Source organism: Sparus aurata, chromosome 15 (assembly GCF_900880675.1).
Source record: "Sparus aurata chromosome 15, fSpaAur1.1, whole genome shotgun sequence".
NCBI lineage: Eukaryota > Metazoa > Chordata > Actinopteri > Spariformes > Sparidae > Sparus > Sparus aurata.
Genome location: NC_044201.1, coordinates 12,169,633 through 12,195,851, shown reverse-complemented (window position 1 = coordinate 12,195,851; position 26,219 = coordinate 12,169,633). Strand labels below are relative to the sequence as shown.

Below are 26,219 nucleotides of genomic sequence, written 5' to 3'. Positions count from 1 at the left end.
ACCATGGCGTTTAAAGATGTGTCGTCGCTCTATATGAAATGCCTCTATGTACGTCACGCTCTAAACCTTACTGGCTGCGCCTCCCGTTGGACTGGTTAGGTTAGCGATCGCTGTTCAACTGGCTGACAGGCGTATCAGATCAGACTTGGCTATCATCTCTAACAGTTCTCCCAGACAGTTTGACTGACCGGTCCCATCTGGTTAGTTTTAGTGCTGTGCGCAGGGAAGCGCGGAGAAACATATTTTGTTGCGGAAATTGGCTTACAGTCTTTAGATAGTCTCCACCTGTTATTTGCTACATCGAGGGGCTAAGTTAGCTAACGCCAACGTTACGGGTGCTAGCTCACGTTAGCTAATTGTGTTGGTTTCAACCCTGCTGCGTATCATACCAAGGTAAGTTGTTTTAATTATGAATTAATTGTGTGTTTATTAGCATTTTACTGCGACCGTATGTGGTTGTTCTCCAAATTTGCGGCAGCGAAGCGTTAGCTACTTCATTAAGTAACTCAGTGGTTGCTGCTGTCAGAACAATAAACGAGTAAACACATTCCGTTATCATTAGCGTGAGGCTAACGTTAACTAACTGTTAAGTTATCAAGCCTCATCTGCAGTGAAGGTAAAGGGTAACATGGGCTAGTTTCCGCAATCGTTGGAAGTTCGCGTTATTAAACAAAAGTAGTCGATAGTGATGATTATACATTTGTTTTAAAATAGGTTACTGTTGCATTCATTATTATTTTATGTGCCACACTCGAGCCACAAGATTAAGTTCGTCTCCTGGTCCTCATCAGGCACTTGGGTGTTTGTTGAGTCACGGATCATATTCTGCTATTCATGATGAGGTAAATCAATGAAGATGTCTTGGAACATTTTCCATGGACAAGATAAAACTAGGATAAGGAGAATAGACAATGCCGCTATACACCAGTAGACTGACACACCTTTAGATATATATAGTGGAATATCAGGCATTCAAAACATACATCAGCTATGTTACACTTGAAGTTGAGCAATATTGTTATTGAAAGAATTTCCGGAAGGTAACAGGTGAAACTGTGCCAGATGCACTGACATGGGTTCATCATGCACCGATGACTAATCACAGCTTGGCTGTGAGAGGTAATGCTCCAAGTGTTTCCTTGAGCAGCCTATAAAAGGATAACCATGAGCTGGCTTCTAGCAGTCTTGAAATTGTATTCATGAGCCATACTGTGGTTCAGTGACATCAGAGAGTATTGATGGAAAGCCTTCCTGGAAGAGTCAGTCCGACTTACTTTAGGTCAAACCATATGATAGAGGGCCTCACTAACTTGACTCCTTACCAAATGCTGAGGATATTAATGCGTTTCACCACTCTCAAAGTATGTTTTGTAGCATCAATCAGTCATTGTATCCATAAATGAAAAAAAAATGATAAATGACCATCACAAGCTGAATGCTAAGTGTTGCCTGATCAGTCTGGCCAACTGCCCTAGCCTTGAATATATAATGGCAGTGTACCACATAGTAGAAATCAGCTTCTCACGTTACACTAGGCCTGACATTCATAAGACTGCAGCTTCACAATTTGTATTATTATTGCTTTATAAATGACAGAAAATGATCAGTTGAATAGCTGAAACGGTTTCTCTCTCAGATGTTAATTAGCTCAGGCTTGCCTTTACAATCAAAAGATGTGGTGGAATACATACCTCAGTCTTGTGGGGGTAGAATTAAATTTCAGTAGTTAGATTAATTGTACACAGATGCTGTGTCTTATTGAATTTATACAACAGGGATTGACATGATTTTAGATGAGAAGCTTGTGTTCTATTTAGCTTAATAATCCTTAATCATATAGCATCAACTTATATTTGACGTCCATTTGATGTTAATGTTTGTATGCTTCCCGCCCCATTGTTGATCTGAACATTTTTGACCAAGAAATGCTGAGTAAGTAGGCATGAATCTATGTCAGCAGGGGAAGACGTCTTATTAAGTAACTTTTTTTTCCTTATTTCCTGTTTTTTCGACTGTGTGTGCTTCTTATATTACATACATGCTGTGACATGATTATGAAACCGCACTCTGACATCATCACAATCTGTGCTAATCAAAGCTCAGTCACCGAACTGTGGTCAATGATTCACAGGCTAATACCAACAAGGCTGATAAGTGAATATCGGCACTATCAGCCAGCTGCATCGTTGGAGAAAGTTTAATTTTGTTGTGAAGCAGAATGTATATATTAAAATATAAATCAGGTGTGTGAAATCATGAGGACAACAAGGGTCCTCAGGGATTCAAAACCGTTCACATACAGTATTAATACTCTGACATGCAAGTAGAGTTTATTTACATTCGAACAAACATATTTAGAAATATGTAATCATTGTCATCATAGGTCAGCTATTGTTTGCACCTTTCTTTTCGGTTGTCCACTAATTCTCTGTTTTCACATTGCTGATAAGTTTATCACCAACCTTGGTGATAATGGATACGATGCCGTGTGTTGCGAAAAAAGAATGTATGCTCTGTCTATCAAAGGCTTTACAAGGTGATTGTTGCAAACCAATGCATGAATATCTGTCACTGAGTAGCTTTTGGTACAAGTGATTATTTTAGGTGAAATGTTGGGGGAGGTGAAACTTATAAAGGTGACTTATATCTTTTCCTGCATGGACACACAACAGTTAATGGGAGTGGTTGGTTTTCTTTCGATTTTTGGATTATAAGAGTTCAACAAAACCAGTTAAACTTACTGCTGGCACCTCCTATCTGCTCCTCCTTTGTCAAATTAGTTTTTTGTTTTTTGGCTGGGAAAACAAGATGGAGCATGTCAAGGTGCTAATTCATGACACGTTGTTTTTAAGCACTGAAAAAAGCCTGTTCAAATATTTAACTAAGTAAGATTAAAGAAGTGACTCACACATTGAATAAAAACGGTGTATATTAACATGCACAAGGTCATGAATGACTGTGCATGCTTGTCACTGTTTCTCATTGTAGATGGAAAGCATTAGTGTTGTGCACTTTTGGAGGCCAATTGCTTAAAGCATTAAGATGGAGGTACAATTAACAGTAAAAAGGTTTGCATTTGTACTATTAGTATGTTGTGGCCATGCACCTGCCTCCATAGACTTGAATGGAGCACAGTATCATATGACATTTTCGGATTGTTGTTCGAAATGTTTGTCTTGCTAAAAATAAAACCATGCATATTATCCCAGGTGGACAATTAGGCAAACCACTTTGTTTTTGCCTGCTTTAAGCTATAAAGCAAACAGAGACTAACTCTAGACTGGCTTTCAAATGGACAAGTGGGAGATTTTCTCCCCCATTGCCTCCATCCCCTTGATGTTTATTTGTATTTTGAGAATGTGTGCCAGACTGATGGTACCATGGCAACTGGCATGAGGTGGAAAGGCGGCACGGTATTTCTGTGCCGCTGAGTCATGTTGTAATTGCACAGTACACAGTTAAAAGTTGCTGTAGACATTTGAATTACAAGAAAATCCCAAATTAGTTTTAGACTTTTGTCTGCATTGTTTGCTGTTTCAGCTGTTTACTCAGCTCTACTCTACCAATTCATTATAAGCCTTAAAAAAGATAGGATTTAGGATTTATTACAATGTTATTGCATTGTGTTGTCAGGTGTTCATGCTATGGTGTCCAACCTCTATAAATTATAAGCAAACAAAAATGTTAATAAGACCTTTCTTTTTTTATTATAAGTGGCTCTTACTGCTCTTGTCTTTTATCAGAAAAAACAGCACCCACACTAAGATCAGCAGCACCTTTTTTGCAATTAAACTGTGAAGAATGTGTTATCATTAGATTAGAAAACAAAACAATATTTTTCTGTGTTTCAAAGCTGTGGTAATGTGAAACTGATATGTCATTTGCCAAGGTCTGTATATTCATTTTGTTTGATTTTTCTAACAACATAGTCCATGAAAGCCATGCTTCTCAGCAGCTGACTTAACTCCTGGACTTTGTTAGATTGAGCCTCACAGTGGGATACAGTATGTTTAACCAGATGTTTTGCTTAAATGTTTTATTCCTGAATTTGGACATTTATTGATGGACACTGTATACATTTATCGACTGACTGTCACTCAAGAAGATACGCAGTGCTTGAAATGTTTTGGTATTCGCCCGGGACTGACTTTGCAGACATAAAGTGGTCTTGGTGTACCATAAATAACATCTGTTATCATAAGATGTGTTTGAAATGTCCTTAGGTCCTTTTCAAGATGGTGTTGAATGTTAAGAAGTCTGAACTCTGGCAATGGGTCCAGGATGTGCAGCAGTGTTGTCGAAGGCACAGGGGGGTATGTTGTGTCCTCCTTGGGTTGAGACCGGTCCATTTGAACCCTGTGGTCTCTATCGGCTTATTGTTCAGCTCTGGCTGCGTCCCTCTGCACTGATGTCACAGCATTCCAGGGAACGGATAAATGAGTTAGTGTTAGGGCAGATGAGCAGCGTCGTGAATGCTGCTGGTAATAGTGGGTCGAAGGGCACAAGTATAGCTGTGCAACTGTGCAAACACTCGCCAGCACTCACCAGAACACCTACGCGCCCTCTCCAAGCCCTTTGTTCAGTCTGAGTGAAATATGACATCCTCTGAGTGTGCAAGCCTTTGGATTAAGATTGGGTTGTTTGCAAAGGATGGAGAAGATACTATGCTTAAGTTAGAAGGACCTTTCTTTTGTTTTGTAACTCCAAGGCTACTGTTTGTATTTTATAGTGGGTATTTCTATTTCCTAAGCTCATATGTGTGTTTATATGTCATAAGATTACTTAAGGTGGTGATTAGATGGCTAGTGTTTTTATCCAAACAGTTGTTCTGCCCTACCTCCCATGTTTGCTTTCGAGTTTAAATAATCTTTAAGCCCATTTCCTGAGTCAATGAAAGTGGACTTTTGGTATTGGGTATTAAGTATTATTACACTTCATATTTGCTGTGTGGCAGGGTAAAAGGAGGACTATCTGGACACATTTTAAAGAATTTTATTTTGATATGTTCAAAAATTAAAAGCTAAAATCATCAATAGAATTTGAAGAAGTATCAGATTTGACATTATGTCAAATCATGTCTATAGACATGTTTCCATAAAGCATTTTCATGCACATTTCGAAGGATATCGCTTTATACATTTTATGGATAAGGCAAAATAAAAAAAAAACTTCCTCTAATTTGCAAAAAGGTTTATACGCTTGCTTGAGGTGGTTTTTGTCCTTCACGAAACGGCGTCAATGCGTAAAATGTTCGATGGAAACAGATTTGCCTAATAAACTCTAACATAGCGAACATTCAGCTCACATGACTGATCAGCTGTTTCTGCTGTCTGCAAAAACTTTTCTGTAAGCAGTAGTCACGTGTTGATCGAGACCAAACAATTCTTCTGCCTGATCTGACATGCAAGAACAATTACAACTTGCCATATCGAAAGTAATGCCTAAAGACCTTACTCCATTTTGTCAACTGGTTTGTTTACCTCTAGCCTCTGTTTACATCCGCAACATGTGCCTTTTAAAAGTTTGCTTAAAATTCACTGGAAAAATAATGGGATTGGTCTGATGTGCTGTGTTTCCGAGATAGCTGCTGAAGTTAGCATGGTAACCAGCTAGCCACTGCCTCTTCTCTATCTTAATAGCACTTTACAACTCAAGAGGCAATAGTTCGATAGTGTCGCTCCGGCCTCTGGAGGTGGGCACTAACTGTGCTAGCAGTGTAAAGAACACCAACACCCGTTCTGGACAGCTAGCTGCACAGCTACCTGGGTTAACTAGCTACCAGCAGCTACAGTCAGCAGTTACTCGGGTGATAGCAGATGATATGTGTTTGATTTTGACTGGTGGCAAATTCTTATATAATTACCCTTTAGGTTAAGGTCATTGGGGTGTTTCCTTTAATGTTGGGATTTGGGTGTTATTATTAAATACATTTTTCATAGTACTTAATACGCTGCATACACTGTTAATGTTTTGTGTTCTCCATCATAAACCTTCAATGAGCTTGTCAGGTCAATGCTTGCTTGTTGTTTCTAACTGAAATACATCAGAAACCAGAAGGAAGACATGTCAGGGTTAGACACTACTACTGTAGCTGCATTAAAAGTTAAGTGGACCATTGTTAAGGTCCTCCAGTACAAACATAGTCTGCATGGTAGAGTCACTGTTCTCATCAAACCCCAATATGACTGTACATACGCAGATGTGTAAACAGGCTCAGGCAAGCTGAGTGTTATCACATCTTGCAAGCTACAAACCCAGATATGTTTCCAAGTGTTGGGATACAGAATCGGAACTAAAAATAGAGTAAATATTGGACATTTCCCAATTGGCTATAAACCTGTGTGTTTTCGGGTACCTGTGTTGGTCTACTGGATGGGGATAGATTTTAAACTTTTTTTTTTTTTTAACTAGACCAAAGTTGAACAATGTAGTGTCATTGACCCATTTATTAGCCACAATGAGGAACAGAAAGTGTAAAATGGGTTAAAATATTGTTTCAGTTGCTGTGCATGTGGTCAAAGATACAGCATATGACAAATGACACATCAGGACAGGACATTTGAATTACATGGTTACCATAACCACAGAGTCTCATATGATGTTTGTTTTTAGTAATTTCAATCTTCTCTCCATTTCTCTCTTCGGCTCTGAGGAAATGTACTTGATGGGAAGAGACACTATGGGCTTATTGTTCAGTTACAATCAGAGGCAATAGTAACAATCATGTTGTAACACTCTTGTTTCATCTTTACAGGTTGTCAACATGCTGCAGTGAGTGATGTGCAGAGCATTGATATTAATAATGGCCATTGTGGGGGCCCAGGGATGTTCCAGTCCAGACAGCTGCACAACGTTGGCACCCAACGGCACTTCCAGGGACTACTGTTACTCAGCCCGAATACGCAGCACAGTACTCCAGGGCTTGCCTTTTGGTGGGGTGCCTACTGTCCTTGCCCTTGACTTTATGTGCTTCTTGGTGAGTTCTTCCGTCAGTCAAAGGGAGTCCCCAGTTACTACAGCTGGGGAGTTCCATTTGCACCATCTGAATCAGGATGTAGTGCAAGCCCTTTAGTTTTTTTGTGTTCTTCACAACCCTCAGAATTGAATTGAAGTACTTCCAGGAATGTGTTTTAAATGATGAGCTCCTTCAAGTAGTTATGTAACTTTCCTACTTGTTCAGTAGGTCTCTGTGATGTAAATACAAAGAAGTACAGGTGTTGACAGTCACTGTTTATTTTGTGCTTCCAGGGACTGCTGTTTGTGTTCTCCTTCTTGAGAAAAGTAGCATGGGACTATGGGCGGCTGGCTCTGGTGACTGACGCTGACAGGTAACTAGAGCACACTTTTCCAGTCTGGAAGGTCTACCAGCAAGGCCTTTTGATTTGTTTGCAAAGCAATGATGTGGCCAACATGCACTGATATATCAACTATGGTTGAAATTTGATATGGTAACATCAGTCTTTTAACACATGTAACAATTACTAAACACACAGTAGTGGTTGATTATTAATATTTGGCAGATGGCGTTGTACAAAGATAACTGAACACTGACAAAATAACCATCCAAGAAACAAACCTGTAACATTTGCCAGCTTTGACCAAACTTACTGTGGAGTCAGTGTGGCATTGATATGATTTGTCTAGAGATGGAAAGGGCACTGTGGTCAATAGGGACAGAATGTACCCAGCCCAGTTTTAGCCTTTTCGGCAAAATGTAACAGGATTTGGTACTTCATGGCTCTTTATGCTTGTTCTTGGGGTGGAGTTAGTTTTCAACATTTACAAGGATGGCACTCCAGACAGGAAGTCACTGTCAGCAGTTTCTCTTTCAGTAGCAATAATGCACTCTGAAATAGTCATGCTTTATCACTTAGCTGTCCACTTTGAGAGAGCAATGGGAGACAGCTGTTGGAATAAGCCAGAAATAGAGGAAGAAGGAACAAATGTTTTGTAATTATTACTATCAATTTAAATGCTCTTTCAGATCTATTTCCCAGAATACTTTAAAAAGCCACTGCCTGCATTTAAGCCCGACTGACAGTCGTTCCCCATTATCATTTGTTTATATGCTGCCAGATATATCGGAATAATTTGAGACTGGTGTCTGCCCACTGATTCGATAATGGGAACACTTGTCGAAGCAGCCGAAGAGGCGCCTGTCAACAAAGACTGCTCCCACCATTTAAACTGCTTCATCATGAGGTGAAACAAAAGGACTAATCGAGCTAGAGAGAGAAAGGGAGATCAGATAATTGCCACAGACCTCTTTGACTGTGAACCCCTGAAAGTCCATGACACAGTGCTCCATCACCTACATCCCCCTGCTGTGTTTGTGTGATGTTGCAGCCTCACTATTTTTGCAGCTGCATGTGAGCAGAGAATGGGGTTGCAGCATGGTGGGAGGATAGGAGGGGGTGGCAGCATGGGACACTTTTGTATCAGACAGGAAATGTAGTTTGTTGTCTCATGACCCTGTGCTGACTCTAGATCCGTGTCTGTCTTTTGAGTTCTTGTGACATTTGCAAAGTGAATGTAACCTTTTTTCGGAAGCTTTTTTTGTTATCACAAACAGGGTTTAAATGATGTCCACTGTTGTTCCAGCTACACTAGCCATGACTCTCAACTAGAATAAATGAAAGGGTTGTAGGGTGTAAATTAATTTATATGGCTGGATAATGTATACCAGAATGAACAAACACCTTCATTGGTATGCCTGTGGCATTGCATGCCTCCCCAGTTTGTCTCTGAACCAGCACCCTTACTGGCCAACAGGGCCTTGTGCTCGTCACTAAAGCTGAATGGCTTTGTTTTGCTTCTCTATTCACCAGAAGAATGGACCAGCGGTACAGTCGCCTGGATGATCGGGAATAGTATGTTATCTCTCCATATCAAAGCCTCACCGCCTTTTTCTTCTCTCCTCGCCCCTCTCTGTAGTTAACCTAACTCATAACTCTTGTCCACTCTGCTCAGGCCGCTGTGGGTTTCAGCTGTCTCTTTCACTCTTGATGGTTTAGGTTTTTTTTCTCACCTCCTCCAGGCGTTTACCAGTGCCAGGCTCCTAATTTCTTCTCCCTCGCCTTGTCACACTTGTATTTCTGCTGTTGGGTATCCCTGTCCTCTGTCACTGTCCTAATCAGATCTGTGTGCTAATCTGTGTATTGACCTCTTTATGAAGCACGGACTTCTTTTGTGTGAGCGCACTGCATGAGCCGCCCAGACAGGATGCTTGCAGGGAGAGGTAATGCTTCCCTGATCTGTTTTCTTGTCAAAGACAGGCCCTAACATGGTGCACCTCCAGTATTTCCAGACTACTAGAGCTTAGATGAGCCATTCCAACTTCACGCAGGAATGTGCGAGAGAAGGAATGACGGTGGATTAGAGCCGCAGGCTCTCTCCTCATTCCATTAGAGATCTCTTAGAGCCCTGGCTGACGTCATCCTTTCATGTAGTAGTGAACACTGAACCAATGTTGGAATTCCAGCAGAACCTGGGTCCTCTTTATATTTTCCAGCTGTGTACAAATTGACCCGACATGACCTGCCTGGGGAGTACATTCAAATTTGTGTAGATGCAATATGGCCATGGGGCTGTTTTATGTCCGGGAGGACCTCGTGTTCTGCTGGACACACTCCGTAAATCTGGCTCATGATCATTGATTTTCTTTTGTTTCCTCTGTAAATGTTCTCTTTTGTAGAGCTTTCTAACCACTTATCACATCCTTTCCTCTCACAGTGATGGTATACTCAACCTGTGTAAAGTAGGCTTCTTACTCCCAATGCTGCATGAAATGTGGCTGCAGAGATTGATCCTGTGGTTGACTGGTTTACCATGCCAAATCCTGTGTTCAGCCCACTCAGGATGAGCAGGGATGAATCTCTGCAATCCATTTTAGAGCAAATGTGTTTGTGTTCTGTGTTGTCAACTTTTCCATGCTGTTGGTAATCCCACTGTCCTGAGACAAGAACTAACACCCCCTTATGGTACTTGGTTAATGTTGTGTAACATCATGTAAATGCTATGGGTTGTGTTTTTTTGCATACAGTGTGGCCTCTGCCATGACATCAGAAACAGCAGAACGCTATGAGCGCCTCACCTCAGTTTCTAGCTCTGTGGACATTGATCAGAGAGACACAGTAAGTATAACATTGCTCTCACAGGGTAGTATAGTGTCTTATCTAGGATATACTGTGTATTGCATGTGATAACTAGTGTAACACCTTCAGTTCTCTGCTCTCGTCTGTTTTAGGGCTTCTGCTCCTGGCTTACTGCCATCTTTCGTATCAAGTGAGTCAACCTTGTCACAGCATGTTGGAAATGAAATAAAACGGGAGGAATGCCAAATAAACTGGATATGTATTTTTTTTATCACCGTTTTGAAGTTGTCGACCTTGTCGGTGTGGTCTCTCTGTAGGGACGAGGAGATAAGGGAGAAGTGCGGAGAGGATGCAGTGCATTACCTGTCCTTTCAGCGCCACATCATTGGCCTGCTGGTAGTGGTGGGCGTGCTCTCTGTGGGCATCATCTTGCCGGTGAACTTCTCGGGAAACCTACTTGGTGAGTGATTGGAACCAGGTGATGCTTCCTTGTCATCAGAGATGTTAAACATACAGTACAATGTAAACAAAAGCAACCATCAAGTAAAAAATGTTAAATGAATTATACTTGGATTTTGAGACATTTGAAGATGTGTTGACTAAAGTGAGCTTCAAAGCATTCAATGTAATTGTCTTGTTTCTTTTCATTTCTTCAACAGAAAACAATGCGTATAGTTTTGGGCGAACCACTATAGCAAATTTGGATGCAGAGTGAGTAATTCTTAGATTGTCACTGTATTATCTACTCTTTGAAGTCTTATGTAGAGTCTTTACTTCGGAATGCTGTTGCTAAATCCCAACTGTGTTTTATATCCCCAGTAATGCACTACTGTGGCTGCACACCACCTTTGCATTTCTCTACCTGTTACTGACAGTGTACAGCATGAGACGGCACACATCCAAGATGCACTACAAGGAGGATGACCTGGTGGGTGGCATGGGTTCAGAAAAGGGCTGCTTTTTAGAACCAACCACATGTTTGTTAATTCGAACTTCCTGGTATAAACTCCTGCTTCAAATGCTAGCTTACATACAATACAATTACCTTTTTTTCAACAACCACTAAGTGGAGTTTGATGTTGGATACTTGTGTATCTTATGCCTGATGGCAGCAAGGTGCACAGACTGCGGATGGGGTTTGTGTTGTCTTTTAGTGTCCTTTTGGCCCACAGACTATAGAAAATGACAGTTGGAGTTTACCCAAAACTAGCAGTTATTCTAAGATATTGCTGTCGGATAGATTCCAAAGATACTAGCACAGTACATGCAATATGTGATATGTGAAATTCTTAGTTTTTTTCCAGATGTCATTTTTAACATTTAAAGATTCATCTCCTATACACGGTCTTAAGATTTTCTGACATTTTTGCTTTATTTTACGTAATGTGTGCCTTGCTAGTAACCTCTGGTAACCAGGTTAACCTTCAGGTAAACTCAAGCTTTCTGTGTATAGGTAAATTATTTCTCTAACCTAAATTAGTGAAGTGTTATTATATGACTGTGTTAAGTTTTGTTGTGTTTTAGTTGAATGGGATGTATAAACTCAACCATAAAAAAAGAAAATTGAATTGTATGTAAGCTACATGAGGGAGAGATTTTCTACCTGAAAGTTATTGTAAACACACGTTGTGACTGGTTCCACACACTCTCTACACACACAGGTTTGAGTTTTGTTGGTAACTTATTCTGTCGTCATTCCCATGCAGGTGAAACGCACTTTATTTGTCAATGGAATCTCCAAATACGCAGAGGAGTCGGAGATAAAGCAACACTTTGAGTAAGCACTTTTGCATCTTGGCGTTACACTTAATATCTCACAATGCTCACATCAGTCTGCTTATTAAAATGATAAACTGCTATGATGCGGCAGTGAGCTGTGCAGTCACTGTATTAAGGTGTATGACAGCCATGCGCTTTCCTGTTAAAAGTAGCTGTCTTGTCCAGGCCCATATGGCTAGGATCAGACAATGATAGGCCTATATGTGTAATTGTCCATAATAGAAGCCAGATGAGCAGGGTCATGCAAGTCATGTGTCAAGATGACTGGGGGGGGGGGCTGTTCAACTCCTACAAAGCCTAATGGTATTAACCAAAATCTTCTTTTTGCTCCTGCACTGCAAAAAAGCAGTACAGAAAAGCTGCTAAGTTAACACTTCATTGCAGTTACTTCATTAACAACAATGATAAATTGAAAAGATATATATTTATTTATCTTTGGCGTGGGCCTACCTTTTTCACTGTGCAGACCTTTTACATGCACAAAATTGCAACAAACAAATAGATAAAGGAAAGTCAAAAAGCATAATATGACCTCTTTTAAATGATGGTTATTATGAAGTCAATATTATTTGATTATTATATTGTAAAGATAGATCATCAGGTGTGTAATACTGTATGTCCACAGTACAGTTGTACTTTTTAAACTTAACATGATTTTCTCCCTACCTGCCCTTTTATCACAGGCACGCGTATGAAAACTGCGTTGTACTGGAAGCTCGTATCTGTTACAATGTGGCAAGGCTGATGTCTCTCAACTCTGAGAGGTAAGTGTTCTCATCAAAAGGGCGCAAGTGTGTGTCTGTGTTTGGGGTGCACTCGTGAAGTGTCTTAGTGGCCTGCGCCTCAGTCTGACGCAGCTGATGTTTTGCATGCAGGAAGAAGACAGAGCGCAGCAAGAAATTCTTCCTTGACCTGCAGGCCAAGGAGCACGATATTACCATGATCAATCCGAAACCCTGTGGACACCTTTGCTGCTGCATCATCAAAGGCTGCGAACAGGTCAGACTAACATATCGACATAGATTTATCTCTAAACATCTCACTGCTGAAACTTGTGAGTATATTTGAGGGGAAGAAGGGCTGATTCTACAGTCCAGCTATCGATTCATGAGGGGAATCTATGTTAGGCAGGAAGGGACTTCATAAACAATGTAAGATGCTGGTACCTGCTCATAGGAAAGCCACCAAACCACATATTTTCGCCTCATTGGTAGAGAATACTGTAGCCTGTGTTTTTGTTTTAGTCACAGTATTCCTTGTGCTAACTGTGACACACATTGCTGCACTGTATGGTTGTATTTTCATTATGAAAAATGCAAAAAAAAACTTTCATGTGACACATGCTAAAATGTTGGATGAGGAAAACAGATTAGCGTAAATATGGCAACCACATGAATGGAAGAATTTACAGATTCCCTTTGATGAAACCAAATTGGCCATAACTGTCTTATTATTAATTGGAAGCACAATCCCACATCTTTGTTATAGCACGTGTTTTCTAAAGTCATAGCCTTGTGTGTGTCTTTCATTTTTTATTTGATTAAATGGGCACATGGACTACTTACTTAAAGGGATATTCCGGTATAAATTTAATCCATGGTCTAACAAACCGTGAAACTGTGTTAGACTCCCTCTCGAGAGATCAAGTTAGCAGACCGCTAATTTAAGTTTTATCAACCTCAGAAATGACCGCACGACAACAATACACTGCATTAAATGGATCCAAATATAAACCGCCACCAAAAAGCCACAAATAATCCTCAGAATAGCACCAACCTTCAGCAACAGTACAAATAGGGTCTCAGCACATGGTCTGGGGCATTAAAACTCCACTAGCTTAGCTGGATTTCTACTGAAAAGCTGACAAAATTTACCACTCTTCTGCAGCAGCTTCCTGTTGACAGGAAGTCCCAACGACTTGATTACCGAGTGCAGTAGAGTTCCGCGGCTCATGGATGAAAATGTATGATTATGACTCCATGGAAAAGCAATCAAAGTTCATATGTGTCTTACCTGCCAGTTATTATCGAGAGCGGACAGGGAAAAGAACAGAATTGAGCATTTCTAACCGCACTTGGTAATCGTCGCGTCGGGACTTCCCCGACCCAGAAGCTGATGGAGGAGAGCTGAAATCTGTTTTTAGCTTCCCAATAGAAATCCAGCTAAGCTAGCGGAGGTTAGATGCCCCAGACTATGTGCTAAACCCTATTTTTACTGTTGCTGATGTTTGGTGCTTTTCTGAGCCTTATTTGTGGCTTTTTGGTGGCGGTTTATATTTGGATCCGTTTACTGCAGTGTATTGTTGTCGTGCGGTCGTTTCTGAGGTTGATAGAACTCCGTAAATTAGTGGTCTGCTAACTTGATCTCTCGAGAGGGAGTCTAACACAGTTTCACGGTGATTTAGACCATGGATTAAACTTACACCAGAATATCCCTTTAATCTTTATTTCAGCATGAAAGTCTCAGTGAGAATAAAAAATCTCTTTCAAGAGAGTCCTGGCCAAGACGAACAGCAGAACAGTTACACGGTTCCAAAATAAAAAAAATAATAAACTAGAAAACATTCAACAGTAACAAGATACTATATTGCTAAGATCAAAACATTAAACAACAACCACAACATTTACAGCCAAATGTCTTTACTCAAAGTAAAAGAACCCCAGAGTGAAAAAATATGTAATATTTCTGCATTGAAAAGTATAAAAAATGACTGGGCTTTTGTTATTTATTTAGTTCAGTTATTTATTATCGTGAACATTTCTGCCCCACTCTTTGTTGATCAGCAATGGCGGATGTTTAAAAATGAATATAACTCCCATCATGCCACTGTACTTAGGTCTTGTGTTTTGATTTAGAGACCCGTAGCAACAGAAATTACATACTGTGTGTTTAACCTCGCATATGAAGTGACTTTCACAATCACTGCAATGTTTGTGCCTTGGGGTTGGTCGTTCACAGGAAGAAGCAGTGAGCTACTACACCAAGCTGGAGGCACAACTTAAAGATGAATACAGAAAGGAGAGAGAAAAGGTTAACAGGAAGCCCCTAGGAATGGCCTTTGTCACCTTCCAGAATGAGTCCATAACTGCCACGTAAGAACATTTCCATGTGGTTCTATTTGTGAATGTGTTTCTGTGACAATGGTGTTGAAATGACATGCTGTCATGTCTGTTCTTTGCGGATGTTTCTTTTCAGTATCTTGAAAGACTTCAATGCTTGCAAGTGTCAGGGCTGTCAATGTCGTCGGGAGCCCAAGTGCTCTCAATTCAGCGCCAAGCTCCACACCCATAACTGGACTGTCACCTATGCCCCTGATCCACAAAATGTCTACTGGTAAGAACACATTCAGCTCAAATATTCTGTCTACAAACCGGGCTGAATCTGCATTTATTTCTTTATTTTTAATAATTATATAACCACACCATTTGAAAGGGGTGGTTACATTTGGCAGAATAAAAGTACTAAATCTCAAATACCCCAAAGGAATTCTACAAACACAGACTTGTTGATATTTAGTGCTCTCAATATCACGCTGTACTTTCTACCTCCAGATGACAAACTGGTTTTTGAGCTGCAGTATCAGTTTACTGGCCAGCTGTGTCCATAACTGCGGGTCTTGGCCTAGTGTCAATCTAACCGCTGCATAACCTTTATCCCACAGGGAGCATCTGTCAGTGGGAGGACTCTCCTGGTGGCTCCGCTGCCTTATCATCAACATTGTCCTCTTCCTCCTGCTCTTCTTCCTCACCACCCCGGCCATCATCATCTCCACCATGGACAAGTTCAATGTTACCAAACCAGTGGAGTACCTAAATGTGAGTGTTGAACAAAGCTGCTGTGTGTCCACTTTCAGCTGTGTGGTGTGTTCAGGCCTCTTTATTGGTGCCATACCAAGCTCTTATGAGTCAGCATGCAGTTGCAAAGGCAACAGAATTCACTTCTACATTTCCTGACGCAACATGTCTCTCGTATCTTCCCTCCAGAATCCAATCATCACCCAGTTCTTCCCCACCCTTCTTCTATGGTCCTTCTCCGCCTTACTTCCCACCATCGTCTACTACTCTGCCTTCTTCGAGGCCCACTGGACCCGGTATGATTCAGACATTCATTTTGTCCTTACTCCCATTTGAGGTTGGTTGGGTGTGTTCTGTCTGTTTTGTTAATATGTGTGAATATTTCCTTTGCCCTAACAGGTCAGGAGAGAACAGGACCACAATGCATAAATGCTACACTTTCTTGATCTTCATGGTCTTGTTGCTGCCCTCCCTAGGACTCAGCAGGTAAAGGATGTTTTTTTATTCTACCCTGCCACGCAATAAAATGTAAAGCTATCCCTTCTGTCATTTTTGTTAGCCTAAATACCTGAAATGAATCCTTTCTTTTCCGTGTGTCTTTGCAGTTTGGATGTTTTCTTCCGCTGGCTTTTTGACAAAAGATTCTTGGCAGATGCTAAAGTCAGATTTGAGTGAGTATCATGATTTTATGGGCGTGTTCATACAACACTGTAGCAATTAATACAAAACAGAACAGCAAGAACTATTCTTGCAAAATCCGGCACGTTTACATTTTTATACTGATGTTCATGAACGTGCTTTGTTCCCAATCAAATAAAAAGTTTAATAAAATAAAGAAAACAGCCTAATTTCTTTAGTATTATTACAAGTTTCAATGTATTATGAAATGGCTATGAAGACCAATGAAATCATTCAGCATTAACTCATTGTGAGACTGACTTTCTTCTTTGCGCTTTAGGTGTGTGTTCCTTCCTGACAACGGAGCCTTCTTTGTGAACTATGTCATTGCGTCTGCATTCATCGGTAATGCCATGGACCTGCTGAGGATTCCCGGTCTACTTATGTACATGATCCGCCTCTGCTTGGCTCGCTCTGCAGCAGAGAGGAGGAATGTCAAGAGGGTGAGTGTCTCCTACACACCAAGCTGAAATCACTTATCGGTCTCAGAATCAGCAAATAGTTTAATATAAGAATTCACAGGGTTTTTATGCGGTATGGAAATTGATTTAAGTAAGTTCTTTTTTTCCTGAATAAGTATGGAAAAAAGAAAAGAGGGTATGAATATATTTATGTTTTTAGACCATTGTTGTTACTCTGTTTTTAAATATGAAATTAAGAATCTCTAAAAAGAATTATTCTAATTAATTCTTAGGTAAATCTCATCACACAGGTGCTCCCATAGGCTGTTCCCCCATTACAGTTTAACAAACTGCCTCCTGAATATCTTTGAATTTTATATTCTGTATATGTAGCACTAGAAATAACCAAATCTTAAGCTTGTCTGAACTTTTATGAGTTATGCCGTGATGTAATTATCAGAGAAGTAAACAGATTATATCTTTTCTGCATAAGGAAACTACACCTTTATTGCTGTGTGCATTGACGTTCACATGGACAAATGAATAAACAAGGCTGCACAGACACTGCAAAAATCTAATGATTTACTTTTTAAAACTGATTTCTTTCAGTTTTGTTCAGTCAGTATGTTGAGAGAAAATAATACTACTCTAGACTGCACCAGTTAGTTTACTTCCTTGTTCCTCGACAGAGGTGTTAGACAGGAATATTAACTTATTTGGCAACATAACTGCATGTGTAGGGAGAATGTTACATATATGTAAATACATGAAATACATTCATTTCTATAAACTTCTGGCTGTTAGTACTTTCGTGTTAATATGGTCCTAAAACATTTACAGAAAAGTCTGGAAATTTTAAATTGAAACTGTGTCAGAACCGTGAATTAACAGCTCATTTATCTCTTACTTAAAAAGCTGCTGTAAACCATTGGGGAATGGTTGTTAGTGGACATGATTAGGCCAATTAAGGAGCGAAAAAACAGAAAGCAGAGTTTAATGTCATAAAATATATAATAAATGGTAATCTCTGCTGTCAGTATTTTTGCGTTGATTTTCCTCAAACAATGTAGGATTCTCTTTACAGTCCTGTCATTGTGTTTTCATAGCACCAAGCCTATGAGTTCCAGTTTGGGGCCGCCTACGCCTGGATGATGTGTGTCTTCACCGTGGTCATGACCTACAGCATCACTTGCCCAATCATCGTCCCTTTTGGTGAGCTCCTCTGGGCTGCTGCTGTTCCACATCACAATAACATGCTGATTAAATGACTGCAGTATAAACGCACAGAGGGCAGGGAGCAGTCAGTGGCTCTGTTCTTTACAGAGAGGCTTATTGGCAGGTCTAATTGGATTAGTTCCACTAATTGTTTTATCTTTTGTCTCTGTGCAGGGCTGATGTACATGCTGCTGAAACACCTAGCGGACAGGTACAACATGTATTACGCCTATCTACCATCCAAACTGGACAAAAAGATCCATTCTGGAGCCGTCAACCAAGTGGTGGCCGCTCCTATTCTCTGCCTGTTTTGGCTTCTTTTCTTCTCCACTGTTCGCTCGGGTAAGACAAGGACTCCATCTACAGGCCACTAATGGTCCTAACACACAGCCAAACTTAATTACAGCAAATCTGCCACTTGGCTCTGGAGCATTATGAAGTACAAGCACCTGTTACACAAATGTCGCTCCACTTTCCTCCCCCAGGGTTTTCAGCTGCAACATCCATGTTCACGTTTGTAGTTCTGATCATCACAATCATTATCTGCCTCTCTCACGTCTGCTTCGGACATTTTAAATATCTGAGTGCCCACAACTACAAGGTAATGACATGTTTTCTAAATTCGGTACCATTACAGATCAACATTATATTCAGCTGCTTATGTTAAATGCATTTTTTTTGTTCCAGATCGACACCCAGGATGTTGACGGGCCACAGAATGGGCGTCCAGTGTGCGCGTCCGCCGCCAACAAGGCAGCAGTATGTATTCAGTCATGTTTATTTAATACCAACGTTGGGCTGAAGATCAAACATTGGACAAAGAAAAGACATACTGCCAAAGCTTGTTCAAGTCTAAAACAAACACAAGTTTAAACAGTTGTAGCGTAACAGATCATATATGGAAGATTGAAAAAGAAGGATTCAAAGGAACTTGAAAAAATGTGCTGCCTTTATGGATTTATCAAATGCTAATGACTTATGAATTATGAAATACTCTTGTATGTAAACAAACAAACAAAATTGTCTTTTATTCAGATCAAAGATTAGAAAATAAAAAAAGGAAGTAGCGAAAAGATGGAGATCAGAATCATGAATCCATTTGTGACTTAATTTACAATACTTCAGCCAAATGTTCATGATTTGTCCCTCAACATCAGCATTGTTTTGTAACGAAAAGAGGATGCTTTTTTTTTTCTTTTTTCTTTTAACTGGTCTGATTTTAACAGCATGGAAATCTGTCTCTCAGTAACTTTGGACTTACAATTCTGAGAACTTGTTCTTAAACATAATGCAGTTATCAGACTTTAATATTCCTTTTCATTTTCTCCCCTATAGCAAATGTACATCGCTGAGGTACTTCAAGACCCAAATTCAGAGGAGGCTGGCTCAGGCAGCGGTGAGGACGATGGCCAGGGGTCCTCGCAGGACGAGGAAATAATCAATGTTGAAAACGGCCTGAATGAGGACTTCCAGTCTGGTGAGGACAGCCTCATTGATAATGAAGTGCGGCACTGATGCTGCCTGGAACAGAGAACGAGAAATCCCCTAAGTTTATCTTGAGGAGTGCACTGAATATGTGAATTAAACCAGGAACTGAACCAACAGTTCTCCAAAGCATCTCAACCTTCGTGGAGGGACTTTACACTAACATAAGCACACTGTCTACTAAGGATTAAATGGATTGTCGCTCAAGGACTCCACACTTGGTCTCACCAAATGTCTTCTGCCTGTGTACATGCGGAGGGAATCTACTCCGACAATGCAAGGGCAGCAACATCGTCCTGCCCCGATATATCCGAGGCACACCCCAAAACACTGCACATGGACCCATGAAAGCAAGACACTAATGCACAAATGAAGAATATTTTGCCTTGTTGTGTTAGGGGGACGATATTCTGTCTTTATCTCTTAACATTATTGCACTTGAAAGAGAGGACCTGTCCTACAAGCTCGAGTTTCATTGAGGTACTGTAGTACAGCATGCCTTCATGTTCAAACGGTGGAGGTGTTTTCCTGTTACACTTTGCCAGTATCTCAAATTGTCAGCACTTCTGTAGATGCTTCCCCTGAATAAGCAGCTGGTGGGAGAGGAGAACAACCAGTAGGCTCTTCTGTGCACATGTGGCAGTCTCTAAATGGTTCTTCCAATTCCATAGAAGCCTTTTTAAAAGAGAAAAGAAAAAAATCATTGCTACTAACACTCCTGGATGCTTTAACACTGTACAGCTACAAAACTCCGGATTTGTAAAAAATGCCTTTTTTGACATGGTATTTATTTGTAGGCATTTAATTTAAATGCTTTCAAGCTTGATATACCCTAAACTGTGGAAGAAAATATTTCATATCTTGGCACACTACATGAGAATGATCTTTTTGGTGTTCAGTCTCTGAGCCTTTGTTGGGACTTGCTGCTAATGATGCTGCCCCCAGCAGGGGGAAATCCTTGCACGGCTCCTGCAGGAGGACAGAAGGCCCGGAGCCTGCTGATCCTTTTGTGTTGCTCAGAGGATGGAGAGAGAAAAAGGCCTTTTTTGGGGTTTTTTTCTGGGTCATTTTCAGATGATACTCATTGTGACTGGTTCTCTTTATTCGTGGTTCTCATGTATATCTTTTTGTCCATGTGTTTACGTCTTTATTTAGAGATTTTGAAATTAGAGTTCAGTTTAGGTGGCTACTGATAGTTTTACCAATGAGGATATCTATATGTTGTCACTCTGTCAGGTCCTTTTCAATGTTAGCTTTTATATAGACCCCTTCATTATGAAGGTGGCATATTGTAGGTTCCAGCGGTCACTGAGCATTGTTACAGTTTGCCATTTTCCAGGAATCAGAGTTGTAAATTGTTAAACTTAAAGGTGCAATATGTAAGATTTTAGTTGAACACATAACAATGATCTAAAATTATCAAGAGAATGTGAAGGAATAATAGCTTTGACATTATGATGTCTGTGTATTGTGTTGCAGAAATATCTACAGAAGTTAGCATGCTAACCAGCTAGCCCTAGCCTGTCCCGCTCCCAAGCTCCTGTGTTACTGGTGTTAACACCAGCACTCTCCCAGTGCTCTGAGCTTTCATTCAGGACTGCTAGCTGCACGGCTAACTGAGTTAACTAGCTAGTAGCAACTACATTTAGCAGCATGTAGTGGCTGTTCTTGCATATTGCACCTTTACTTTGCGCAGTTTTGGTGATAACATATCAAATCTTGGCGAGGCCGCGAAAGCGTTTCACCAGTGAATGAGGTTCAGATCTTTTTAATTATCCTACTTATTTTCAAACCTTAACTTTATGCAATTGAATACTACAATGCTCCCTCCCCTCACTGAAAGAAATGTAAGATATATTGATATTTTTGCATCTTGAGTTGTTGTGAAGTAACGTGCATCACATTTAAATTTTAAGTTCCATTTGCAGATGGAGTTACCAGCTTTGTAAGGCCTCTACTGCAGCAATAGTAGTGCACTACAACTCTATACAGATTACATGGTTAAAGGGGCTCTGTGGAACTTCTGTGTTCCATGTTCCATAGAGCCCCTTTAACCTATCCCTGATCTGCCTCAGCCATATTAAGCAGCTTCTTTTCAGGTTTCAGGAAGACAAAAATACACATGTTAATGCAAAATGATAATGTGAAACGCAGTGCCCACACAATTATGACATTACTCAGGATTTGTCAGGCTTCTTGTTTCTGTCATTTAATTTCCTCCTTAGTCAAGCCGACACTATGAGCTACCCCATTAAACATAAAGAAGACTGTTGGTAAAGCGAAGCAAAGTTCTGCAGATGCAGTTCCACTACAGTCTGCCACTATGGACCAGTTATATCTATTGGACCATGACGTGAAACCTGTATTATCCAGCTGCTCCGAAGACCATTGTGGGAAATGTGCACTAATCTTACGTTCACTTATATGATTGACAGAGAAGGGCACGCCCCCCTGTGGTTGTGATGATCCATAATTTGTCCATTATGGTACTAACAGGAGAATTGTTTGACACCACAGAGTCTGGTGCTCCTCTAGTCATGATAAGGTGATTTTTATATTTGATACCTCTTCATTTTTATACCTCTGAGATGTCTTGAAATCTCTGAATGTGTCCTGTTAAAATAACATATACTGTCCAGCGCCGAGAGGGGTGAGAGCTCTCATCTCGTCTTAACAGCTTCCTGTGCTTAAATGCTGAATGTAGGATAATTCCACAACTTCTGGTAAGATGAAAATGGCTTAAGTAATAGTGTGAAGGCTGTATTTAAACGGCTTCAAAGTGATGGTTCACTAGCTAACCAGAAATTGTACATTTTCTACTGTAACCAAACTATTGGTGTCCAGTTCCATGTCGTGGCATTTCATTTGAGCACAGATCTCTATGCTTGTCAGTCTGACAGCTGCAATGATTTTCCAGTAGTTTTTTTTTCTAATTCCAAGTCTAGGATCACTGAGATGAATCATGTTATTTTCAATTATCCTCATAATGTCTGTACAAACAGTGGGACTCACTGGAAATAAATAGTGTTTTTTTTTCTTTTTGTAAACAGCCAAGTACTCTCTAAGAGAAGTTCTCTGCTTGTTTCTGCAGTGTGTTCAGAATAAGTAGTGAAATGTCTCTGCGTCTCGAAACTGTGCACAACTAGAATGTGTCTCGTGTGCTTTGCCTTTTTTTAGTTTTACATTTTTCTAGATAGGAACAATAACAATAGCAGTTCTCAGCATTTGACTCTCATTTTATTACTCTTTCCAAAGGGCCGTCTGTACAACAGATATATATACTGCATATATCTGTACCCCCCCGCCCCCCTCCCCCCCAAGCTCTTTGAACAATAAATCTGTATTTAATCAAGTTTGTCTACAATAGCATTTTTCTTCTTTTTCATGATCCCGATAGTCACTTAAAGCAACTACGGCTAACTATTGAAACAAGAAATAACATTTTTCCTCACAGAAAAGTTAAATTAATGAGCAGGATCAAGCAAACTAGATCTGAAATGAGCATTAGCTTTTGGTGACTGATGTAAGCACTCTTTGATAAGTGTAGCCATATGTCAGACCATCACTGAGTCCACTGACTCCCTTTTGGCTTGTGAACAACAGCTATGTACGGAAACCCCATCACCTACCGATTTCATACAGCATACACTATATATGAATTGTCAGGTTATACCGTTTCTAGTCTCATATTGGATCCCACTTCGCCCTCCTGCATGGTGAGCGGCTGGTACACTCAGGGTCACTCATCCTCTGGAGCTGCTCGTTTGCTAGAAAAACACAACCACATCCTATCAACATCAGACAACCACTGAACGTCACATAGGAATTAGCACACTAGCTAGCTATTTCTTGCCTTGGGCATAGGCCCAACCAATCTCCCTCCCTCCTGTTGTCCATCAGTCAATTAGATTTATTTGCGACGGGAAGAAAGCTCCTATTGGTTGAATATGAAATTCCCATTAGTTGATCCTGTTTGAATTGTGCGATGAATTAAACATATTACACATGTGTCAATTTAAAAGTTAACTTTAACGATGAACATCACAGTCTTGTATTTCAATAGTTTTACGACAGACTGCAAGGTTCTTGACTTGGAGAATTACCTTTTTGCTGACAGTCATCACATGTGCACTTTATGGCACAATTCAAAGGGGATGAAAAAATTGTCCGTCCCTCCGTTCACTATCACACACATTCTTTCCAAAACAAGGTCCCATGAGGGAAAGTGTCTGTGACTGTGTCTGCACACTGATAAAGCGAATGCACGCTGGAGTGTACTTGATTCTGTCGCTCTTCCAGTGTGAACGCACAACAAGTGTCTACTTGTTCCCTGGATGATACCCCTACTGGTTTTCAACAATTTGACCACAGGGATGGGTTTTTATTTTTTCTGTTTCATTTTTAGAGGGCTGAAGCGGTGAAATGATGCAACACGCCACCAGAAACAAAGGCAAAGATTTTGTAAAAAAAAAAAAAAAAAAGGCAGCAGAAACATGTGACCCCTCAGAATTATCCTGCGGCCTCTTTTGGGAGTCCCGACCCTGAGGTTGTGAACCACTGACTTCTTTGGTGGATTGGATGCGTGAAACATCTTAGCCAATCAGAAAAAAAAAAGTAATTAAAATGATGTGGGCTTACATTTTTGTTGTGGAGGGGGAGAATGGAGGTAGGTGATTGGAGGAGCGGGTGTTGACGTGAGGGGGGGTTGCAACGCTCCAGTATCCGACCACTGGTGGCTGCTGCTGGCGGGGAGGAGGAAGAGGAGGAGGAGGGAGGGAGGAGGTTAGCGGAGACCGAGGCGCGACGTGGAAGAGGCAGAATGGCACTTGAGCCTCTCACGGTTCCAAGTGGTAAAAAGCCCAGCGGTGTCGGGAGGCAGACCGTCAGCCGGGAGCGCGACCTGACATGTAACACGTCCGCAGACTGAGCCTTGTGAAGAAGAAGAAGAAGAAGAAGAAGAAGAAGAAGAAGAAGAAGAAGAAGAAGAAGAAGAAGAAGAAGAAGGAGGAGAAGAAGACGTCGCCATGGACGGAGGGCTGACGATCACTTTTATATCTGTTGCGATGTTCGTCGGCTGCTTTTTCCTCGGCTTCATCCCGCTGCTGTTCAGATTCTCCGAGGTGAGACATTTCTCCCTTTTACTTTTATTTATGTATTATTCGTCATGTTATCAACAGTCGCGGTGCTGCATTAAACTGAACAATGGCACCAAAAACCTGCAGTGTTTGTCTTCTGCATACTTGACTCACACTTCTCTCTGTGTGTGGATATGAGTCTTACTGCAGCGTCCTGTGCTCTGGTGAGTCCCTTCCAGCTGATAAATCAGTGTGGGGAATGAATCCCATGAGCTGAAATCATGTGTCCATCCCCAGAAAAGCCTGCAGTTTGTGTCCATCCTGGGGGCCGGGCTCCTGTGTGGGACAGCACTGGCCGTGGTCATCCCCGAGGGAGTGGGCTTACTGGAGGAGTCGTGGAGAGGTGAGCGGTGTGAGCACCAACTGTCCACATAAACATAAGCAGGACCTGGATCCTGACCCCGTTTCCCTTCCTCCCCGCGCTCTCGCCCACCTGCGTTTCACTGAAGCGCACGCGGATGAAAGCAGTCTGAGCCTGTGGCGCTCTGCCTCGTCATCTTTTATGTGGAATTTTGATCAAACGGCTCTGCCTGGTCCTTCATCTTCTCTCCCCGCAGCATCCTCCTCCTTCTCCTCCTCTGATGTGCCGTCCGGCCTGAACGCCAGTGGAAAAAACACGACCTCCGCAGAGAGTGGCCCCCCGCCTCGGTTCTACATCGGTGTGGCTCTAACCGTCGGGTTCACCCTCATGTTTGTGGTGGACCAGATCGGAAGTTACTTCTCCACGCAGGGCAAGTTGGCAGGGGCTCTTTCACCAGCTTCACTAGGCAGAAACCGTGCTCCACTGAAATCAACATAACCTGTGCAATGTCTCGTTTCAGCCCAGAGGAACAGTGTGGGCATCACGGCCACTTTGGGGCTGGTCATTCACGCCGCAGGTACTGACACACCTCTGACCCGACACTTTCTGTTGTTTGACCTGTGTTTGCTCAACATACATAAGACCACAAGCGTGGAAAATCCCCAAAGACGCGCCGGAGCTGCTCATTTCCTCATGTGACTCGGCATGTGATTCCTTCACTGTTTGAGGCTTTTATGGCTTTATTATGAGTCTATAGCACAGCACAGAGTCTAACCAGACTCATCCATCAGTTCGATGAAAAAGGCACAAACATGCGAATGAAGAATTCGATCCCTGTACACCATTAATGAGATTTTTGTTTGCACGTAGCTGATGGATTTGCTCTGGGCGCAGCTGTGGCCACGGGGCAGGTGACAGTGCAAGTTATCGTGTTTTTTGCTGTGATTCTACACAAGGTGAGGCTCTCCGGGAGTGACATGCACACCGATCATAAACACGATGTCATACAGAGCTGATACTAACGCCTGACGTGTCGTCCTTATCTTGTAGGCGCCTGCAGCTTTCGGCCTGGTCTCCTTTCTGATGCACGCGGGCCTCGAAAAGAAGTACATCCAGGGACATTTACTGGCCTTTTCAGCTGCGGCACCCATAGTCGCCATCGCCACTTACTTCATATTACACGCGGTAAGAAAGCACACCTCAGCCAAAGAAGACACATTACGCCCCCAGCTTGGTGTTTTGTGTTATTTGATCTGACGTGTTTGTGTCTGTAGTCTGGCAGTTCGTCTCAGAGCCAGCTCAGCGCGACAGGTGTGGGAATGCTCTTTTCCGCCGGG

General features: G+C 41.4%; 2 protein-coding genes across 4 annotated transcripts in view; both read left to right on the top strand.

Annotated features, from left to right (window-relative positions):
* The first annotated feature begins 13 nt into the window (after window positions 1-13).
* Window positions 14-22,798, top strand: LOC115596175 (CSC1-like protein 2). 3 transcript variants are annotated; one of them, XM_030441006.1, is made up of 24 exons: window positions 14-393; window positions 6,755-6,976; window positions 7,249-7,328; window positions 8,829-8,870; window positions 10,043-10,133; window positions 10,247-10,284; window positions 10,412-10,554; window positions 10,754-10,805; window positions 10,914-11,022; window positions 11,801-11,871; window positions 12,557-12,637; window positions 12,749-12,872; window positions 14,832-14,965; window positions 15,069-15,206; window positions 15,535-15,688; window positions 15,857-15,963; window positions 16,067-16,153; window positions 16,273-16,338; window positions 16,626-16,788; window positions 17,853-17,958; window positions 18,136-18,303; window positions 18,447-18,562; window positions 18,649-18,720; window positions 19,297-22,798. In XM_030441006.1, exons 2-24 carry the CDS (start codon window positions 6,779-6,781, stop codon window positions 19,474-19,476), a joined length of 2,520 nt encoding a protein of 839 aa, XP_030296866.1. In that variant the 5' UTR covers window positions 14-393; window positions 6,755-6,778; the 3' UTR covers window positions 19,477-22,798. The 3 variants fall into 3 exon arrangements, with proteins under 3 accessions (XP_030296866.1, XP_030296867.1, XP_030296868.1); XM_030441007.1 differs by having other exon boundaries at window positions 8,832-8,870; window positions 19,297-19,476; XM_030441008.1 differs by lacking the exon at window positions 8,829-8,870 and having other exon boundaries at window positions 19,297-19,476.
* Window positions 22,799-24,190: 1,392 nt separating this feature from the next.
* LOC115596792 (zinc transporter ZIP9) overlaps window positions 24,191-26,219 on the top strand; it is a 3,013-nt gene continuing 984 nt past the window's right edge. Inside the window, exons 1-7 of the mRNA XM_030442208.1 lie at window positions 24,191-24,566; window positions 24,819-24,924; window positions 25,139-25,312; window positions 25,403-25,459; window positions 25,753-25,838; window positions 25,933-26,067; window positions 26,157-26,213. Of these exons, the coding sequence (XP_030298068.1) occupies window positions 24,471-24,566; window positions 24,819-24,924; window positions 25,139-25,312; window positions 25,403-25,459; window positions 25,753-25,838; window positions 25,933-26,067; window positions 26,157-26,213 (711 nt within the window). The 5' untranslated portion in view covers window positions 24,191-24,470. The remainder of the gene's footprint in view (window positions 24,567-24,818; window positions 24,925-25,138; window positions 25,313-25,402; window positions 25,460-25,752; window positions 25,839-25,932; window positions 26,068-26,156; window positions 26,214-26,219) is intronic.